The sequence below is a fragment of the Eucalyptus grandis genome, chromosome 6, assembly GCF_016545825.1.
Source record: "Eucalyptus grandis isolate ANBG69807.140 chromosome 6, ASM1654582v1, whole genome shotgun sequence".
Taxonomy (NCBI): Eukaryota; Viridiplantae; Streptophyta; class Magnoliopsida; order Myrtales; family Myrtaceae; genus Eucalyptus; species Eucalyptus grandis.
Genome location: NC_052617.1, coordinates 6,894,624 through 6,915,037, shown reverse-complemented (window position 1 = coordinate 6,915,037; position 20,414 = coordinate 6,894,624). Strand labels below are relative to the sequence as shown.

The following is a 20,414-nucleotide window of genomic DNA, read 5'->3' as shown; positions in this document are numbered from 1 at the left end:
ATTAAGTTTTTCTTGTACTAATGATGAAACACACCTTTTAAGTACTCAAAGTTAATTGACCAAAAATAAAGTACCCAAAGTTATGATTTTCTATTTTTATTTTTTTTATTTGTTTCTCTCTTTGCTTTTTTAGCCATCAAATGGTGGCTTGTTCATATCATGGATTACGGCAATTACCGATGGTGGAGTCACCACGCTTGCTTTGAAATGGTCGTAGTCGAATCATGGGAGCTGCTTTCCAGACCTAAACTTGGTAAAAAGGCTCTTATAGCACAGGTGTTGGGATGGACAAATCCATCTTCATAATTCCGCCGAAATGCTAAAGAGTCTTCCTGGGGGCACATGATTACCGAGCAAGAGGGAAGGACCATCCTCAAGCCAGAGCCTTTAAGCTAGAGAGAGAGAGAGAGAGATCAAAGCCAAAATGAAGAACCCCTTTAGGCAGACAATCTGCAGGCTCTCATGGAGTGAATTGGAAGATCCTCTGGTATTCTCCACTTGCCTAAAGCCCAATCGAGAGCGACGTCTCAACTGAAGCAACTCGACCGTCGTCACCAGATTTCTCATTCTAACTTCACTCGTTCAACATTATAAGATTTTGAAAACTACTACTAACTATTTTTAAAACTTTAGCTATTAGATAAAGGCGTGTGGTTTATTATTTAAATATTCTTGTTCATGTATTGTGAAATTTTGTAATACCATTGTTAATTATTTTAAAAATTTAAGTTATTAAATAAAAGCGTGTGATTTATTGTTTAACTATTCTAACACTCTCCTTTACTCTTAATATAGTCTTTTGCCTAATACTAATTATGGAAATTTGATTGGAGAGGCAAATGGTACCTGGTAAGATTTGAACACGAGATCTTTAGCTCTAATACCATGAAATGAATCATAATTTACTTGTATTGCTTGACGCATAGTACAAATATTTATACAACATATTGCCTAACAAAAAAGAAAAGGAAGGAAAAGATCTATGCATCTGGCTAATTCTAAGAGATACGCCAAATATTATGCTAACCAAAAAATAAAAAGTAAATCCAAATCGATAATAAGAGATACACCAAATATTAGAAAAAAGGAACATAAATCTTTAGCAAATCTTCCGTTAATATGTATGTTTTTATTTTCCTTGAAATGCGACGCTCCATGCTAAATTTCAGTTGAGTTTTTAACCAGAAACTAATATAATACGATAAATTTCTTTTGGCGACAAAATGCGATGCGATAAGTTTCGATGAATTTAACAAGGGAGACTCATACATTATGCGGCGTCACACGTGATTTTTATTGCTGTAAGAAGAAACAACATCACTTCATAAGAATCTTAAACCTACCACACGACATATTTTCTCATCATATAATTCATTACCATGAGGAACGTAGCCTTTTAGCCCCTGACTGAAAGCTGATCGTCATCAAAACATACACATGTGAAATATATGAAAATCCGATCGTCATCGAAATATCTACAAGTGAAATATATCTAAGGTTTTGCAAAAAGAAATGTCCTACCGTTTTGACTATTGAAAATTCAAGCTCTCTACTTAAGACTCCATACAAGCAATTCAGCATTTGAAGAATCGTTCCTCTTCCTCCGAGTCTTCCTTCAGCAGCTTTAGCACCTCTGACAAAGTATTAACATGAGCCAGAGTGCCTGACCTGTACATCATATGCGGAACAGCAGGGACAAAATGGTTCTATAGGTAGATAAGATTAACTAAAGTTTGCAGAAGCCGTTGAAGTATAAGAGCGAAACTGTAGCTTCTCCCGCAGCCGAACGAGATAAGAACTCAAAACACCGAGAGAGGGATCTTTTCAGAGGTTGAGCCACCTCTTATGTCGTCTAATTTTATTAATCTCACTGATGAAGCCTCAACTTTTCTCCAATCGATCTGCACTTCTGCGCTTCTTATAAGAGTCAAGTTATGGTGACATTGATTATGCCCCACTTGCATACAAGCCCGTCCTCATTCTTCACCACTACTTCAACTGGTCGATAATGGGCCACTGATCAGAGTCCAACACACATTGTCCATGGGAGCTCAATTTTGATTTTGCTTATCTCAAAGTTGAAGAGCATCCAGCAGCTCAACTCAAAGTCGCATACCCCACTTCAAAGGCGCTCGTTGCATAGTAGCTGCAATGGCAATGAGCCACCGGTGTAAAACCGGGCCGTGGTTTCTTGGTATACAGAGTGGGGATGGTGGTCTTGCCTTTTTATGCCGTGAGGAGGTACTGATGAATTAAGGGAAGGAAGCTGGTGATGAAGATGATTTGGCATGGGAGCGTATTTAGGGCCAAGTACTTCAAGCGCGGAAGGTGAAGGAGGAAGGACTGCTTGAGAACGTGGGATCAGGGTAGGACACCCTCGTATTCCACCTTGCCAACCAGGATACTGAGCCATGGTCTTGGAATTGGCCACAGCCACTGGCTTGCACTGAGCTGATACTTGGGCTGCCCAAAGCAGCTGTTGATGTTGTTCCTTTGCTGAAAACATTAGCCCGTTAAGCACAGACGGAGATCCAGAACTGCCGAGGAAGCCAGGTAGCTGCATCTGGCCCTAGAACAAAATTGCAAGCTGATTGTTGACATATAGTGACACAATTATAGACAATGAATGAATGTTCCCAGCAAGAAGCAAACCTGCTGCAATGCTACTGCTGAGAGCTGGTCGCAGTAAGTAGACAAATAATGATTTTGACCAGTGGAGATATGTCGTTGAGTAAGAGAATCGACAAAAGGAAAACTGAGTTGGGAGCGAGCTTCTGACTTGTCTACTCGTCCGGCACTACCACTGGTATTCCTGGAATTTACCCCACCACCTCCAGCAGAGAGAGAGAGGAAATCGAAAGTCTGCAGAGACTGATCAGGAATAAGGATGAAGGGAAAGAAGGAGAAAAATGGAAAAGGTTAATGAAGGAAGACATGATGAGCTGACCAGCTTCTCTGATTTGGGGACTATTGAAGGTGGACATGCGACCTGCCTATCTTGAATGTGGTTCGTTGGCAGAAGGGCAACACTTCTAACCTCATCAATTCTCCTTTGAGTGTACGACTCTATGCCAGAAGCGGAAAAGCCTCCATTAAACCCGTTTAGGCTGGTTTGGGCAAATTGTTCCTGCTTCCTGTCTTCGTCTTGTTTTATTTTCTTAGGCTGTAGCAGGCTGTCTTTACTCTTTTCCGTTTGTAATAACCGAATGAGGTGACATATCTGCACATGAGCTGCACACCTCTTCCAAGGCCTTTTATCAGCTGGGGTGGGGAAAACCTGTGAAACATGTATCATTCAGTTAATCAGCCAATTACACCTCAGAAGCAAATGAGATCAATGCAGATGACATGTCCTTTTTCACCTTTTGGGTTGACAAGCATGTATTCACTGAGCCTGGCTTCGTAAAACAGGCAGCAGCATCCAACCAGGGAGGAATCTTGACTGGACGAGACCTGTGTGGTGAAAGAGAGAATGAGAATAAAAGAGGAATAGACAAAAGAATGGAAAAGAAGCTGATGGAAAGATATGGATTGGGAATGGCCAATATAGAAAAGGTAAAAGAACTCACCGCAAGAGAATGTTGGCCTCATTAGAATTTGTAGATGACGTGCACAGCGACCAGGTGGTACCTTCAATCACAGAAGCAACTGCTTATTCTCATTACTAAAAGCTCAGTTAAAACTACTAAACAAGATAGTGAGACATTCACAATCCTACATACAATCATTCTTGGAGTTCTTAAACATGTCCCGGTGCTCCAATTGGTTTCCAGTAATTGCTGCCTGAAAATGTAATTTTGTGATTATTTTATTTTCAACAAAAGTCTCTCACTATAGAAAGATCAAACAAGATTATCATGCTCACCATGGGGTAATTATTTTCTTGCTTTCCCAGAGAGACTGAGGGAGCCATCTCATCAGGCTGCTTAAACCTGAGAGTACAAAGAAGAATTTCAGGATGGAGAGAGAGAGAGAGAGAGAGAGCTATTGTTAGCCGGACTACATCTTACCGATAGGCAAGGCCAAACTCAGTTGTGAAGCTTAAACCACAAGCACTGTGCAATTTCTCACAGCTTTGTTCGCTCTTAGACCATGGAGGTGTTTCTTGCAGTTTAGCTTCAGTATTACTATTGGAACCATCAAGGTGGTCCGCACTGCCGGGCAAAACGGGTTGTTCAGTCAAATTAGGTTCACTCAAAGAAATGGTCTTTGTGGTTTCTTTAGATGATTTCTCGTCGTTATCTCTAGCAGCCAGGACATCCGAGTCCAACTCTCCTTGTGCAACTGTGGAATTTGGTAATTTGCACATCAGTAAATGCACTAAAAGATAAAATAATCTAAAGACACCGGACAAGATTATTATGGCAAACCTTTTGAAAGTGTTGAATTTTCTGTAACTTCAGGGACAGCTCCACAATGACCATCTTTCAAAGAATCACTGCCCAATGTGTTATCATTAGTGGCATTGTTGGGAGATATACCAGCCAATGCATACAAGGCCTCGGCCACTTCCTCCTCATCTTTTGTGATGGACCCAGAAATAGCAGCTCTTGGGGACCAGCCTGGATTTCTTTCCTTCTGCAAAGTTATCCGTTAGAAGTGTAATTGGTCCCAAGAATCTATAGTCGCAAATAGAGCAAAAGTATGCAAAAGAATCCATAGAACCAGCTTTGAGTGTTAAGAAAAAGTGAATGTTCTATCTGGTCTTTGATTAAGTTCTCCACAAAAGAAAAGGACAAAAAAAGGAAATGCACTAAGTTTACAGCTCACTTTGAACTTCTTTACGCCATTCTTTTTGTGTGATTCGCCTCCACGCACTGAATGGCTCGTCTTCTTCGAATCGGGCAAAGTTGGAGAGAGAGATTCACAATTGCGTTTCTTCATGGCTGCGAATGCAAAGCAAAGTCATATCCACATAACAGATGCCTCAGATATCAATCAAGATCTTTCCTTCACTTTCCTATTCATCTCAAACTTTTGCGTCCCATGGAAAAGAAAAGGTGATCTTCCGGGGTGGGAAAAAGCAAAGTTCAGATAGAGAAGAAAAGACGACAAATCTCAAACGTTACAACATCATTTTTAAGAGCATCAATGCACTTGGAAAGTCGCAGCAAAGGAAATAGTAAATTACTACCGTGACTAGAGAAGGCACGCAAGAATCTTGGCGTCCATTAAAAGAAACAAAAAGGGCAAAAGTGGGAAAGGCCAAAACACTAAAAAAGGTTGAAGCTTTCAATTTTGCTTCAATTCCAATCCATCAAACTAAAGCGCACAAAACACAAAAGTGAGAAACTTCTCACAAGACCCACCTAAAGCACACCGAATTTAAACACCAGCTGGGGTCGCCAAGCAGTTAATGTGAAGCATAATGGCGCAACCAATCAATCAATACAAACACCAAGATCGGGGCAAAAGAGAATACGGGAAAAAAATCCAACACGAAAGAAGCAAAGACAAACGCTTTTATGGCTCGCAAGCAAAGGGAAAGGAAAGGAAAAGGAGCACACCTGACCGGAGCTTCCGTGGAACAGAGGCCTTGTCGACGGCATTGCAGTCGCCCAACAACTGTACGTCCCGACCACATTTTAAAGACGTCAATCGCCACACGATTCGACACGAAATTAATAGCTCGAATTCAAGAAACGAACGCGAGCCGATGGCCCGTTTCAGTTTCGCATGCATTATGTCACAAATTCAGGAGCAGAGGGCGAGAAAATGAGAAGAGAAGAGAAGAGGGTGATGGAAGAGGGGACAAGAACAGTAACAGCAGCAGCTTCGAGATGGACAAGCACCTTTTTGGGAAGCTTCAATTTCTTCGCGGCGCCAGCAAATTCGACCCCATCTCCTTCCCTGGGGGACGCATGAGGGCCCTTCTTCATCTCGCCGTCCACGAAGCGCCCACTCTTCTCGCAAACAGAGCTCAGCTTCTTGAGCTTCTCCCTCTTCGACCTCTCCAAAGCTACAAGGAAAGGAAAAGCACCCCACCACCACCACCAGATAACAAAAAAGAAAGCATTATCTTAGCAAGAAACCTCTCATCACCGGACCGGACACGAGTCTACTCAGAACCGAAACGACAAAAACGCCACAAATGGCAGCTCTGTTTCGTCGCGAGAAAAGGACATGTAAATCGGTAGGACCAGAAATCCGGCGGTTCGAAAAAATATGACAACACGCCAAACTTTCAACATAAGCGAAAAGAAAAAGAAAGAAAAAATCCTCGTTATTATCAATTGGAGGAGATTGGAATTTACCAGAGAAGATGTTGTTGTCTTTGGCGCTGGTGCTGCGGTGAGTTCTGAGAGGTTGGTCATCGAAGTGTCGCTTCGCAGGGGAGGACCGACTGGCCTTACGCATCGCGTCGCGAGTCTTGTCCATTTCCGAGTCGACGCGAGTGAGACAACAACGACAGCGCTCTCATTAAATTTTGTTTCCTGCCCTTCTTTTTCTTTTTCTTTTCTCAACCTTTTCCCCCTGATTTTAGCGAAAGCGGCTTCGTTGGCTCACAGGAAGTTGTCGTCGCGTCCGAGAAACGAACTCCAAGCCGGAACCAGATCTACCCGCCTCGCTTCTCCTCCTCCTCTTCCGTGGTGCTAACAACTATGCGGCTCTGAAAAGCAGGAGTTTGCAGATCAGTTGGACTGGAGTTTTTCCATAAAGAGTTACATGAAAAGCAGGAAAGGCAGAGAAATGTGAATACAGAGCACAAGTGCTGGCTTTGGCAGAGAGGGAGAGAGATAGAGAGGCAGAGACGGAGGGAGAGGTAGAGATAGAGGTAGAGATAAGTACTGGAGCAAGAAGCAGCGCGTATTAACTGGAGAGAAATGTTAAAAAGAGGAGGGGAAATTGGTAAAGACGAGGCCAAAAAGAAGCGCAACCCGTTCCTCGTGTTCTGAGAATCTGATTCTCCGTCAAATTAATCAGAGAGAGGTAGAGAGAACAGATAAGGAGAGAGAGAGAGAGAGAGAGGTAGAGAGAGACAGTAAAAGGGTTCGTTCAGTAGGCATTCGTACACAAAAAGCTTTAAAAAAAGTGGAAAAAAGAAGACGAAGGGATTGCTCTCAAAACACTCGTGAAGAAGTAATCTTGATTCATGCAAAAGTTCCGGAACGTACAGAGGAGATCGTCCAAAAGACCTGTGGCTCTCTCTCTCTCTCTCTCTCTCTCTCTCTCTCTCTCTTTTCCTTCCAAATCAACCCCTTAATTATCACAATTACGAATGTGAGATTTTCCCCAATCAGTCGCAGTCCACAGGGGGGTTGCACCAGACCCGAGAAACCACCAAGAATTTATTCGCACCGCAGACAGATTCTAGCCATACAAGAAAAGGCAGAAGAAGCAAAACAAAACATGGCAAGAGCCAAAATCCGAGCTTTGAGGACGAAAGCAAAGAATCATCCGGTTTCGATCCGAACCCAGAATCAAGAAACGCAAGAAGGAACAGAGCAGTGAATCCCGCACGCGAGACGGCGGAGAAACGGGAACATCCCTGCTCCTCTTCCCAAGAGCCGAAACTGCAAATTCTCTCTGATTCGCGAGAATCACTTACCCCCAAAACTCTCTCTCTCTTCTCTCTCTCGCACGCCCACCGAAAAAGGGTCTCTTGCGATAACTCAGACATTCGCATTTACATATGCAACCACCCCATTTCCATTTTAGCGTCATCCCCACCCCCCCCTCTCTCCCTCTCCTCACGACTTTCCGACCTCGCTCGCCGCCTCGCCAGAATCATCAAGACGTCCGACGTGTCGGCCACGTCGGACGATCCTCGAGGGGAAACGCCGCCGTCGCGCCTTGGCCTTTTTTCCGCTTCCGCCTTCTCGTCCTCCTCGCCCGGTAACGTGTCCAGTTCGCAGTCCATGCAGGGTCACACCACATACTAACCCCCGGGATTTGGCTAGGTCCGGATCCGGTGCGGGCGTGCTCAGCTTTGACAGGACTTCGGTCGCCCGATCGGACGGCGTCGGTTGACTACGATCCCTAGATGTTTGCCACGTGGATGATCGTGCTCAAAGTAGTATCAGCGCTTCCCCTTTGCTCCAATGGAGTTCGTATGAGAAAATGTGACAAATTGTTACGAAACACAACGGACGACTCGAAAGGCCTGATCCATCCATCACGAGATTACGAGTTTGATTTACATTGCCTTACTACATATTTTATATAAAGAGACTTCATGATTGTTGTTATTTTTTAGTATGATTGCGAAAAAAACTCAATAATCTCTTCTTATTTTTAGTAATATTCAACGTTAAAAATAATCATTTTCTAACGGAATATAAAATGCTCGCCATTCCTCTCTAGAGAGATTTCTGAAAACTTCTTAATTGGACCCAAAGCTAGAGCATGTACCCTAGGCCAACCTACTCCATTACCTTTTAGCATGTGAAGTTTTACTACTTTGCGTTGGTCAAATCCAAGATCGATGAATCCTCGCGTCAATTAGAGCTAGGGCCTACACGTGTTAGCTGCCATTCTTAAACAAAGCTAATAAATCATTTCTCAAAGGAAATAGCCTTACCCAAATCTATCCATTTCGTATTTCGGATTGCCCGAGCCGCTCTTCCATCAATAAGGTAAATTTCTATATTAACATATAAGCAAAGTTTCTACGAGTTTCCCGGGCGCGCAAGAGAGAAAGAGAGAGATGGTGGCGGCTTCAGACATGGTACCGGTACCAGACGAGCCTGGACGGCCGATGGCAGCGATCGATGCACGGACAGGAAAATAATTTCCACATGCAAATCGGCGCGGGCAGTCTCACGTTCCGTGCGTGACACAAATGGGGATAGGTTCTCTTTTTCGTTTTCCTGCGTGGTTAAACACCAGAAAATGCGTGTACCTTCAGTACAAACGCTTCAAGAGGGTTCAGAAGAATCCTATTTTGCTGCTCCTTAGGAGACAAGGTAAGGGACCATGCTCCTTCGGTATAAAAATTTTAGTATCATATGTTAAAATATATGAACACTAAAATCATGCATTTGTCTAATAACTTAAATTTTCAGAATAGTTAATAGTTGTCCTATAAATCTCAAATAATTGACGCTGAGTTGTTATATATTTGATCAATCTTAATCGATCAAGAATATTCAAGTACAAAAGGGATCTATAGGGAAAAGTTTGAAATTGACAAATTACACTCGAGAATGAGATGCAAGTACTATATCCAATTGGCTTTTTTTTTTTTTCTCTCTTTTTCTTCCTTTTGTAGTACTTTTAATGATATCAAGGATTGAAAACTCTTGGAAGGTGATTGATTTTTGAGGCTTTGTTTCATTGCACGTTTTTAACCGTTCACGATGCTAAAGAGCGGTTTGTATTTAATTTTGGTGAACGCGAAATGTATATGTAACATAATTCTTGGACATTTCCCTTGCATGTAAATTATATATTGCGCGTAACAAAAAAACAAATAAATAAATGTGTCCAATGAAATAGGTGGAAACCTTTCTAGAATTCCTGCGGTTAGATAAAATGAAAATGGCATTAACTGGCATCCGAGCATAGATATATATAATCATGTGATACATTTAAAACTTGCATACTCCAATAGCATCACCGATGGAAACGCGATTATTTATGGATTGAACGTGACAAACGTCTTTATTATTAAGATAGATCATGCAAAAGTCTGGAGACTTAGCTATACATTAACGAAATACAAACCATTCCGTGGCAAAGCTAAATTGAAGTTGAAACCCCCCCTAGGGACATCTATGCTTGCCTGTATAGGTAAAACTGTTGGAATAGCAAGGGCAGCCATCGTAGTGGCCGGAAGTTCCCGACGGCACGCAATGGCAGCGGTCACAGCAGATCTCACATCTCCTCTGGCACAACGCCGACTGCTGGCACCGAGCATTGCAAGCTTCTTCGCAATCTTGAAATGTACAGGAAAAACTTAGCTTAAAGTGAATGGGTACTTCGGAGTTTTAGTACTGAGGGTGATTTAAAATGCCACCGCATGTCCATACCTGTGGGTGGAGGAGGAGGTGGAGGTGGAGGCGGAGGCGGAGGCAGAGGCGGAGGTGGAGGAGCTGGCGGGTCAGCCGTTTTCAACCGAATCACCTGACAGAAGGAGAATTCGATAGAACATTAATGGAAGCTCCATAGAAGTATATTCAACGAGGACAGATCTTCAGAGATGGTTGAAAAGGTGACATTTAAAGTAAAAAAGGAGGAATATTCACGGTATGTTTTGACCATATAATCAGATTTGACTTGGCGGATTAAAAGGAGAGAGGAGCAGCAACGTTGTACAAAACCTCGACAACGCCATTAGCTTCGAGTGGAATGTGGCGTGGTTGAATTCAAGAAATGAGTCCTATCTATAGATTGAGCAAGGAAGAGAGAGAGACAGTTAAATTACTTGTTAAATTTTACCCAATAAGTGAAAAGTGTGAAAAGTGATGAGTAGGTGGATGCTGCATATGGAGATTGAGAGAGAGAGAGAGAGAGAGAATTAAATTACTTGCTAAATTTTACCCAATAAGTGAAAAGTGATGAGTAGGTGGATGCTGCATATGGAGATTCCAGAGAGAGTTAAATTACTTGTTAAATTTTACCCAATAAGTGAAAAGTGATGAGTAGGTGGATGCTGCATATGGAGATTCCCCTTGCTTAACAATTAAGCAGAAGATAAAACATAGTTGTGGTCGAAGAGATTGATGAATTAAGCCTGCTGCAGCGATGGTCCCTATCCCACCAAATCATGGGTTGGTAATTGCCCATTGGCATTGCCTTTCTTACATTGTTTAACATGTTAATTAAGTCTAATGGTGTGGTGTTTAATTACGAAAAAGGACTTGGATTGATGTTAGGTCTGCTCACTCCAAGTCTGAACTTATAAATATATTCAGTTAGACCCAGTTTCACTTAAAGGTTTTGAACAAATAAATTGTGAGTCAATTATGATATATTAACTACTTTACTTCATATAAATTCTTCATTGAATGTGCGTAATTTGTCCAGTGTGGATGGACATTTCAGCATTTGAAATTTAACTATGGATGTCATCACGTTCGGCTTTGATCTTGTCCAGCATTTGAAAATTGGCCTAACTCATCAGAGACTTATGTAACTCACGTCCATTGGATAGTTTACATTATAATAAAGACAACAGGTTTTTTTTTTTTTTTGAGCAAAATAATAAAGACAACAGGGTTTACATTATAATAAAGACAACAGGTTTTTTTTTTTTTTTGAGCAAAATAATAAAGACAACAGGTTAACAAAGAAAAAAAAAATATTACTCTGGACATTCTTCACAACGATATCTTGTAATTAAATACAAAACCATTTCCTTTTCTAAGCCAAGCAAGAGTTCATCTTATTCGATTTGAGCTCTTGAGGGACACGAAAATGGAGACCCAGCTATCTAAATGTTTATAAATATCATAAATTGTGTCAATTCTTACATGTAATTGACATATACACATACTTAAACAAATATTACTCATAATGTTCAAAGACCATCCAACTAATACCATTATACGGACCAAGAAGTATTTTGTGTCATCGAAGAATTCATGGTTCGTTCGTGAAATGATTCCTCCGATTTCTCATACGCCAATACCAATGCAAGAAAGAAGAGAATACCGATGTTTTTAATCAACATTTCTGACATTGTATCTAATAATGGGTAGACAAGTCATGGGCTCGAAATTTCAATTTGGACAAGCCTAGGCCAGGCATGGCAGTCGGTTATAAAGCCTGGTTCAATCCAGCTGTGCCTGAGCTAAGCCCGTCTCGCAAAGAATGGATACTATGAATCTCCAAAATAATTTAGAGGCTAGAGCAACATATTAAGTCTTTTTTTATTATAAGGTTCTTTACAAGATAGAGCAACGAATTAAACCACTAGAGTTTGCTCCAGTGATCACCTTTCTCGCATGAAAATGGGGAAGTGGAAAGTTTGAATCCTTACCTTCTCTGAGAGTTGGGGATAAAAACGATTTAACTTCAGATATGGATTTCAACTCCCACAGCTTATGATAAGATAAGGCAAAGTCTGAAAGTGAGAGGTAAAGTAGGAGTTTAGCAGAATTGACAAAAAAAAAAGAGCAATGAATTATGTTCGTATTTATTATTAAATATGATCCAAAAGTTAAGCTGATGTAAAGATGGACACATATATACGAAAGAGATGGCACTAACTCTAACATCATGTTAGAAAATTTAACCCAAAAGCTTAAGTTAATAGATGAAACGAGATCACATGTATATAACATTTAGAACTCGTTATCAAGCGATGCAAAACAATATTCTAACAATATCAAATATGTGATTAGATCTATCTTTGTAATGATCTCATATGAATGTTTTTTCATAACGATAAAAAGGGAATCATTACCTTCTTCGTGTCTAAATGCAAAAGAAATAATAGAGAAAAAATATGGGCTTGAAATGAAAATGATTTCTTGAAAGATGATCCATAGTAGACCTTGTCCTTAATAAAGGCCTAAAATGAGGCCGACCTCTCAAAAGAGGGTCAACAGTAGACCTTTTCAAATAAAGGCTTGAGGTGATCAACTTAGTCTTAAGTGAGGGTTTAAAGTGGATTACAAATTCCTCCAACAAATGGTCATATCCAAAGCCATCAGGTTCTATAATAGATGCACACACTTATTGAGTTTAAAAGGCTTGAATTCAGCTTGGAACATGCTTGAGACAAATTCCGCCACTTCAAACCTTATTTGAGCTAAAATCACATCTTCAAATATCTATTCAAGACAAAGTTAATCACTTCATATTCTTATTTTAAATAATGTCCACTCTATATTCTCTTTTAAGAAACTGGCTCCACTCTAATTCTTATTTTGGATGAAGTTCACTTTGAGCTATCTTTTGAAAAATTGTCCTGACTTTAGGTGCTTATGTGAAATTTTTCATGAATGATGGGTTAAACATTGAAAGGACTTTATGCACTCGTTTTCTCTTCACTATTAATCCCATGCAAAAGACTCAACCCTAACAAAGAGATAGAGAACACGTGATGACAAAATCCAGATCCACCGAGATTTTCATTTTCCACCGGGAAAAGAAAAGGCCATCGACCCTTTTCGTCAATCAATTCGATCTAAAGACCACACTTCATTAATTTTCCAAAGTACAGAAATCTTCAACTTAGGACTTAAATAGCAGACTCTACTGATCAAACCCAATACGATACTTCTTGAATTGTGGCGACATCATCTTTTGTTGTCTCAGCTAAGCTAATAGAGGTCGTTGATCGCCACCATCTTCGCCGTCGCACCGCAGGCCAAGGCCTCGCTCGGTATCTTCACCTTCCACAGCGCGTTTACTCCCTCCGCGAACACCACCCCAATGCCCATGTGCAGATGCGGCTCGATGTGGCAGTGGAAAGCCCACACCCCCGGGTTGTCCGCCACGAACCTCAGCGCGCTCCAAGCGTACGGGAATATCTCCGCCGTGTTCCTCAGCGGCGGGTTCTCCAGATTCAGCCTCTTGTCGCCATCCTCCGCCGTGAACTTCCCCTTGCCATAGCCCAGCACCCAGAAGTCATGCCCGTACAGGTGCCACGGGTGGATCTCGCTCTTGTTCACCGACAGCATGTTTGCGTTCTGGAGGATGATATCGACCGTGGTGTTGAGCCCAAGCACGTAGACTCCGCTCCCGACGGTGGTGCTGGGGTTCAGTGGTGGGTTCATCACGTCGTAGTCAGCTGGGAAGCTCTCTGGCGGGCCGGTCTGGTCGAAGGCACTGAGGACGTTGTACTTGATCGTGCCAAGGTACGGTGTTGGTGGCAGCGCGAGGGAGATGTTGTTGATCGACCACTTAGTCTGGCCATTGAAGATGTTCTGCGTAAGGCCTTGCTGTGGTTGTAGTCATTCCAAAGAGGGGTGGCCGGGGGCAGCGAGGTGGGGAGCTTCGAGGCGGAGTTGGGGAGGTAGTTGAGGACGGTGAGGGCCTGGGGTGTGTAGGGTTCTCTTCCTCTGACGCCAACGGCGATCCAGTAATTTTGGCGGGGGTCCTGGTCGGAGGTTATCAGGACGGAGTAGCTCTCGCCAGAGTAAATGTCGAGGTCGTTGACGTTGAAAGGCTGGACGTAGTTGCCGTCGGCTTCCACCACCACCATCTTGTAACCCTGTCAAGGACAAAGGAGGATGATTCTCTTTCTGAACGTCCAAATGAAACTTCCATTTTTGGCATTTCTGTCAAGAGAAAAGAGAATCCATTGGTGGTGCTGGCGAGCCTGAGCCTGTAAGTCTTGTTCGGGAGGACATGGAGAACGTAAGGAGCACAGTGCTCGCCCCCTCCCAATGTGCACTGAGCTGCGGAAGTGTAGTTGATGTAGCTTGCGGCCAAAGAGCAGTTGTACTGCCCTCTTCCATTAATTAGCAGAGATTGAAACCCCCAACCCCCAGCAACAAAACGAAACAAAAATTCCAAGACCCGCCATTGTTAGTTTAAGTAAGTTGGATAGCAAAAGGGGGGAAAAAAGAAGCACCGAGATTGGAGCTTTGACCCAACTTTGTCCATTAAAGCTGCAAATGTGATCATATTCGTGGCTTGATCTCAACAGTTAATAGACTGGAGACAAATTCGCCAATGTATGTTTGTTCATGTGAATTTGACATTACCTGCGACCGATGTCACTAAAGAGGTACGATCTCGCGCTAAATAAACCGAGGGCATTATGGTCATGGACATAGAGGGGACCTATGGGATGGGGTGCTAGTAGTCTTTTACATTATGTGAGATACTTCAGAAAAGTAGTTACAATTTTGGTGGCGCCCGCTTATACTTGAAATTCCAAAGATAAGCTGTCGTAACTCACAAAAACAATGATATACCCTCTTTTGTTCTCAGACGAATCAATCATAAGGCAATATGCGAAGGGGTCATATTTTTCTGCAAACTTGGTTAGAGGAAACTATCTGAGAACTTCAATCCGCCTAGCGGCAGGCAAGCATCGTGCTGATCATTTCCAATTATGTACATCGTCCACATGTATGCTTGGTTAAATTTACATATGGATGATATCCATAACTTATGACCCAATAATTAGAATTATAGTTGGCGGGATTTTTTGAGGGATAGATATATCTATCATGGAAATGGTCCAATTATGTCTCTCTAACAAAAGGGAAAAATGCCCAAAAAGTAATAAACCTATCTTACTTTTATCAATTCAATCCTAAACATTTTAATTTTACTAATTCATTCATAAACCGACAAAATCTAGGCATTCACAACACAACAGAGGACCTTCAAAAATAAGAATGGTCATACTCTCAATTTCTACATTGAATCAATTTAAGGACTATTTGTGTCGTGTGCGAGAATATCTCTCTGCTCACATATTAGAAGAATTCTCTGAGGTGTATCCTTAAAGAACGCAAGTTGTGGGGCAACGATTTCGAAATTAAGTACTTTATTCCACAATAGTTGGCAATCGCACATCATCGAGACAATATGCACTAGACGTGGAAAACATCTTTCTTTTATTGCTATTATTATCTGAATGGATGTTGCCAAAACAAATATGACCACGGAGATCTAAGAAGAAAAGAACAAATAAGTCGGTGTATTTTTGAGAAATATGAGAATCCAAATCAGATCTCCGAGGGGGAAAATGGAAGTCTTCAAACCTTTTGCCCATTTATGATGTTAAGAAATCTAACCTTTTGATGGAGAGTGACCACACACACACACACACATATATATAACATTTAAAACAAATCACATTATGGTATTTGACTAAAATTGTGAACACACAAGCAAAAGGGACAACAATCATGTTAAAGAGCCCAACTCAAAAGAATAAATTAATAGATGGAGGGGAGAACACATATGTATAAAAAGCATATAAACCCTATTGTCAAGTGACGTGGGATATTTTAACATGCACTTGGTTCTTTAAATCATATTACTATACTATAATTGAGTAATGCTTTATATATACTGAGATCATCTAATGATGAAATTGATGCAGTAGATACCTTATTTTTATATAAACGTTCGCTTAAATCCAGTTACATCATTATCTAGTATAACAATTTTGTAGGTCAGTGTTAATGTACCTAGCGTTATCATTATGAATTTTATACTTTCAGGGATACGTGAGGTTCACCGATCCAACGGAGGGAACGGAAGAGAGGCCAAGCTCCTGCTCGTGCACACTCTTGTGCCACCAATCACTGAGCAAGAGGTTGAACTCGCCGTCGTAGCGAAAGGGCTCTTTCACTCCATCTCCCGCCCGCACAATCAGCATCCCATATAGCCCCGCCGACCGACCTCTGCATCCCGTAATACGCCCGTGGTAAAAGTACGTCCCCGCCTGCAAGTCACCGCCACAACAGCTCCTCAAATTTTAAAAAAATTACTTGTCATTTAACCTAGACTACAGCGAGTCAAATAATATTCCGGTCCGATTATTCCCAGCTGTTTCTCGGTATATTTAGGGTTAAGAAATTCGCTAGAAATGACTTTGTCAATACACAAGTAGCCTTCGCTCGGCATTCTGATAGTGACTGTGATCCTTACGACAGAGTAAACCTTGTATTAATCTTAGCTTGGGATGAATTAATCACAAATACATCTGTTTGAGATTTTTCATAATATTAATTTTTTTTTCCTAATTGAATGATTTTCTTAGTTAAGAAGACAAGTAAGCACATATCTCGGTCCTGTTGAGTACTCCCAAGGAGATGACTTTATTACTGACGTCAAAAAAATATTACATAAATTCGTTCTATAGACAGTTTATCCAGTACAGTACAAAAGAGCCGGTCAACATAAGCAAAATGCATTTTTACGTTATCTTAGCATGATGCATGATGTTATGGGGTAAAACGGTTCGCATTGCTACTATTAGTAAATGGATTTTCATCGTGTACACTAAGATCAAACTGGAGTTGCAAAGTCATGGAAAATTATACACATACTGAGATTCTACCCATTAGACAAATAATATATTAATCTTATGCATCAAGTTTCGACCCATAATTTCTCTTTATTAGTCTTGAATGGGAACGCAAACAATTGACCATATTGCCAAGCCAACCCACTTTTTGTCTTTTTAAATAAGTTTTGCTACCATAGCAGTTTTTAAATTACTATGAGAGTAACAACATTCTATGAGCTATAAGTTCTTAAAAAAGTGGACCACATAATAAATTTTAATTATTATTTTTTTTTGTTGCCCAAAAAGGCTGTTAATATCATAGTAAGTTAAAAATAATCACATAAGAATTTCCCTTTTGAAATCATTAACGCATCAAGAGACAAACTAAGAGTTATCATGCCGTACCTTTCTTCCCATCAAACCATACAAAATTGACAAATTTCTTGTACTGGACATTTTTTTTATCAAAATCAAGTTAAAGCATCATGGACGAAGGACGTGAGGAAGCTACTGTAAATAATCTTTGAATTTTGATTCAATATGTAATGTTATTTTTAGAATTTTAATTTATTTCATGTAGTTCGTAAACTATTAGTAAATATTCAATCTAGTTTATATATATGTTCAATATCGTCATTTCATGAATTCCAGTTAATAGAGTCTACTAATGTGGCTTTCAATATTATAAGTTTAATCGGAATATTACGCATGGCTTCCAATATGATAAGTTTTGCCCCGTGCACATGAGAAGTTCAGTCAAGCTTGGCCATCTGTAAGAGGGTCCCAGGTAGCGAGTCTGCAGGCTACCCTCCTATTGACCTTTATCTACCTCACTTTTATTAGGAAACTCATTATATTGTTTACGTCAGTCACAGAGCGTCAATATTGGGAATAGAGAGAGACAATGACCATCCAGTCTTGGTCGATTACTCTGAGATTATAGCCAGACCTGTTCTTGAGCAGAAAAATGCATAATTAAGTGGCGACATTAGCCAAGGTCCTACAACTACTGGGACTTGCCTAGGCCGGCTCAAAGACGTCTTCCGCTCTTGTGACTCAAATCGAGCTTGAGTGGGTTGGGACACTAGGCCTATAATCAGGTCTAAAAGGGAGTGAAGTATATATGTCATCGATATTCGATAGAGTTTGATTCGTGGGAGCGATCCGGTTCAATAACCGAATATCACTACCCAAAGAGCTCGCTTGCGATCACACGTGCATGCACGTGGGTGAGAGACATGACTTTGGCAAAGGAGGCTTACGAACTAGTGCAACTTTTTCTTTTTACCTAACTTGGGATTTGCGGTACATTCAAGAAAATAGTCGAACCCTATCTTAACCATTACCCTATCATCTCTTCCATTCTTTGTCCATATTACCAAATTAATTAGATCACAAAACACACTTCAGTAGTCTCCTCGACTTCCCAAAAGTTATCCTGTCCACAAAAAGAGAGAGGATCCCATCATCCCTCACATCAATCGAACACCTCTTCTTCCTCTAGAAAGAGCTATCCCTTCAGTAGTATATTTATCGTGTTCACATCAATTTCCTCGTTCCATCCCAAAAGCCATGGAAAAGAGTTTCTTTCACTTCACATTTTCACAAACATGAAAGAGGAAAGAAGTAGTTCAAGCAAAATTCACTACGCTAACCAAGTTATCAAAGATCTGTCTACAAAAAATCTGAAACAAAACTAGCTACTTTTCACGAAATACTTACCCCTCATCTCAATGGTTCTATATATCTTGCAAACAAGTTGCTGCTACAAAGGAGCTTGGCCTGCCATTTAATTGGAACTGTTCGACTTCATTGGTATGCAAATTGTACCAACCGAGAATCTTAGTCTCATTGCCCACTTCCACCAAAACTCGACGACCATCCCATGAGTAAGCCAATGGCCGAATAGGTCGGAAACTCCACCAATGATCACGTAGCGAGAACAACAGATCCCATGGTCGGTTCAATCCATATTCTCTCATAATCCACACAACGACAACCCCGGGCTCACCATAAATGGTAAGGCAAAGATGCTCTCCCAGGATAGCCAAATCCATACGAAGCCTATTGTCTACAACATTAGGCAAATCCACCTCCACAAAACTCTCAGTATGAATATCAAAAGCCACCAACACTTTTGCTGAATTTTGCACCCACTCGCGCCTCATTAGCCAGTGTAGACGGCCATGTAGGTAAACCCCCATTCTGCCCGACTCAATCATAAAGTATGGCATCCCTTGGAGTCGCCTCCACACGTTAGCTTCTGATTTGTAAATGCTAACTTCAGATACAATTGGCCTTCGCAAGGTCTGAACCACCCTCAACAACACGAACTCATCATTCCATTCGTCATACCCAAATCCATAAACAGAGAGACCCAATCTATCGGGTGCCTCAGCATTTGGCAAGAGCATACAATCCCCAGCGACCGGCTTCCATATAGCAACCTCATGGTTGGCCACATTAGCAATGCAAAAGAGGTAATGGCAATACCCTAGCAACCTAACATATCTCCATTGGCGAGGGTACCGTCTCTCCCCCTCGAGCATCAAGGAACCCTCATTGGTACAATAGAGGCTTAGGCAATCCTCGCGGAAGAGGCCGAGGGTCCACGCCATGAAGAGACGACTGTCTATAAAGGGATGGCACCGTTTGGATACGCACCTGCACCGGAGCAGCGACTTCACCGGCGATCAAGTCTAGTATCTCGATGATCGATGGGCTCTCCACTTCCTAGGCTACTTCGAAAGCCTCAACTCCTCACAGCTCAATTTTGGCAAATCGATTTACTTGATCTGTAAGGAAAAAGGGTCGATTTGAGAGAATCATGGGAAGGGGGAAAAGGGGGAAAGAGGAGTACCAGTGTGAGTTGATTTTTTTAGGAAACTATCCTACTTATACACAATTTGATTTTTTATTTTTATTTTTTGGTATTTTCCAAAACAAGCAATTTTCAAATATAAGCATTATATCCAATCATTTCAAGATATTCATAAAATAAATTGTTAAAATAATTGAAAAAACAATCCATTGTCTCATGAATTAAATAAATAATTATTCTAACCCTAAACCACACAACAATCAAGAAAAATCAAACTAATTAAAAATTGATTTGAAGTTTCACGGATCAAATTAATAATTATAATGATTTTAAAGTCAAAATATCATCAAAATCAACATAATTAAAAAATGATCTAAAATCTTATGGGTCAAATTAATAATTAAAGTGATTTTTTTGCCAATAATATCCTATTGGATAATGGCTAAAGCCTCAATGAAATCACTATTAATATCAAATATTTCAATTTAGGCAATAATATCAAGATGAAATTTAGTTCAAGAAAATTATCATGTTTGGATCTTTTATTTCCAAAAGAGGACCGGCGCAAAGAATTCACAATCGGTGGCTGTCGCAACCTAACAACCTAACCTCGGGTGAACCACCTAGGGTATGGTTAATGGCTTAGCTCGGGCTCTCCCAAACCTATATCATTCAAGTATTTAGCATGCAAAAAATTATTAACTAGGATTCACCACTAATCAGTTT

At 40.9% G+C, this 20,414-nt stretch overlaps 1 protein-coding gene, 1 long non-coding RNA gene and 1 pseudogene across 6 annotated transcripts; all 3 read right to left on the bottom strand.

Annotated features, from left to right (window-relative positions):
- Positions 1–1,302: 1,302 nt before the first annotated feature.
- Positions 1,303–7,636, bottom strand: LOC104448140. Of its 5 annotated transcripts, none has more exons than XM_039315815.1 (14): positions 7,550–7,636; positions 6,255–6,610; positions 5,793–5,959; positions 5,508–5,565; positions 4,771–4,886; positions 4,371–4,578; positions 4,011–4,284; positions 3,866–3,932; positions 3,723–3,783; positions 3,570–3,648; positions 3,363–3,453; positions 2,948–3,277; positions 2,653–2,862; positions 1,303–2,569 (listed from the first exon to the last, which is right to left on the bottom strand). In XM_039315815.1, exons 2-14 carry the CDS (start codon positions 6,376–6,378, stop codon positions 2,123–2,125), a joined length of 2,232 nt encoding a protein of 743 aa, XP_039171749.1. In that variant the 5' UTR covers positions 6,379–6,610; positions 7,550–7,636; the 3' UTR covers positions 1,303–2,122. The 5 variants fall into 5 exon arrangements, with proteins under 5 accessions (XP_039171749.1, XP_039171748.1, XP_039171746.1 ...); XM_039315814.1 differs by having other exon boundaries at positions 7,416–7,551; XM_039315812.1 differs by lacking the exon at positions 7,550–7,636 and adding an exon at positions 6,701–7,532.
- Positions 7,637–9,593: 1,957 nt separating this feature from the next.
- Positions 9,594–10,286, bottom strand: LOC104448139. The gene is made up of 3 exons (XR_726183.2): positions 10,201–10,286; positions 9,972–10,065; positions 9,594–9,877 (listed from the first exon to the last, which is right to left on the bottom strand). It is a non-coding gene; the product is annotated as an uncharacterized LOC104448139 (long non-coding RNA).
- Positions 10,287–13,211: 2,925 nt separating this feature from the next.
- Positions 13,212–19,485, bottom strand: LOC104451289 (annotated as a pseudogene).
- Positions 19,486–20,414: the final 929 nt, after the last annotated feature.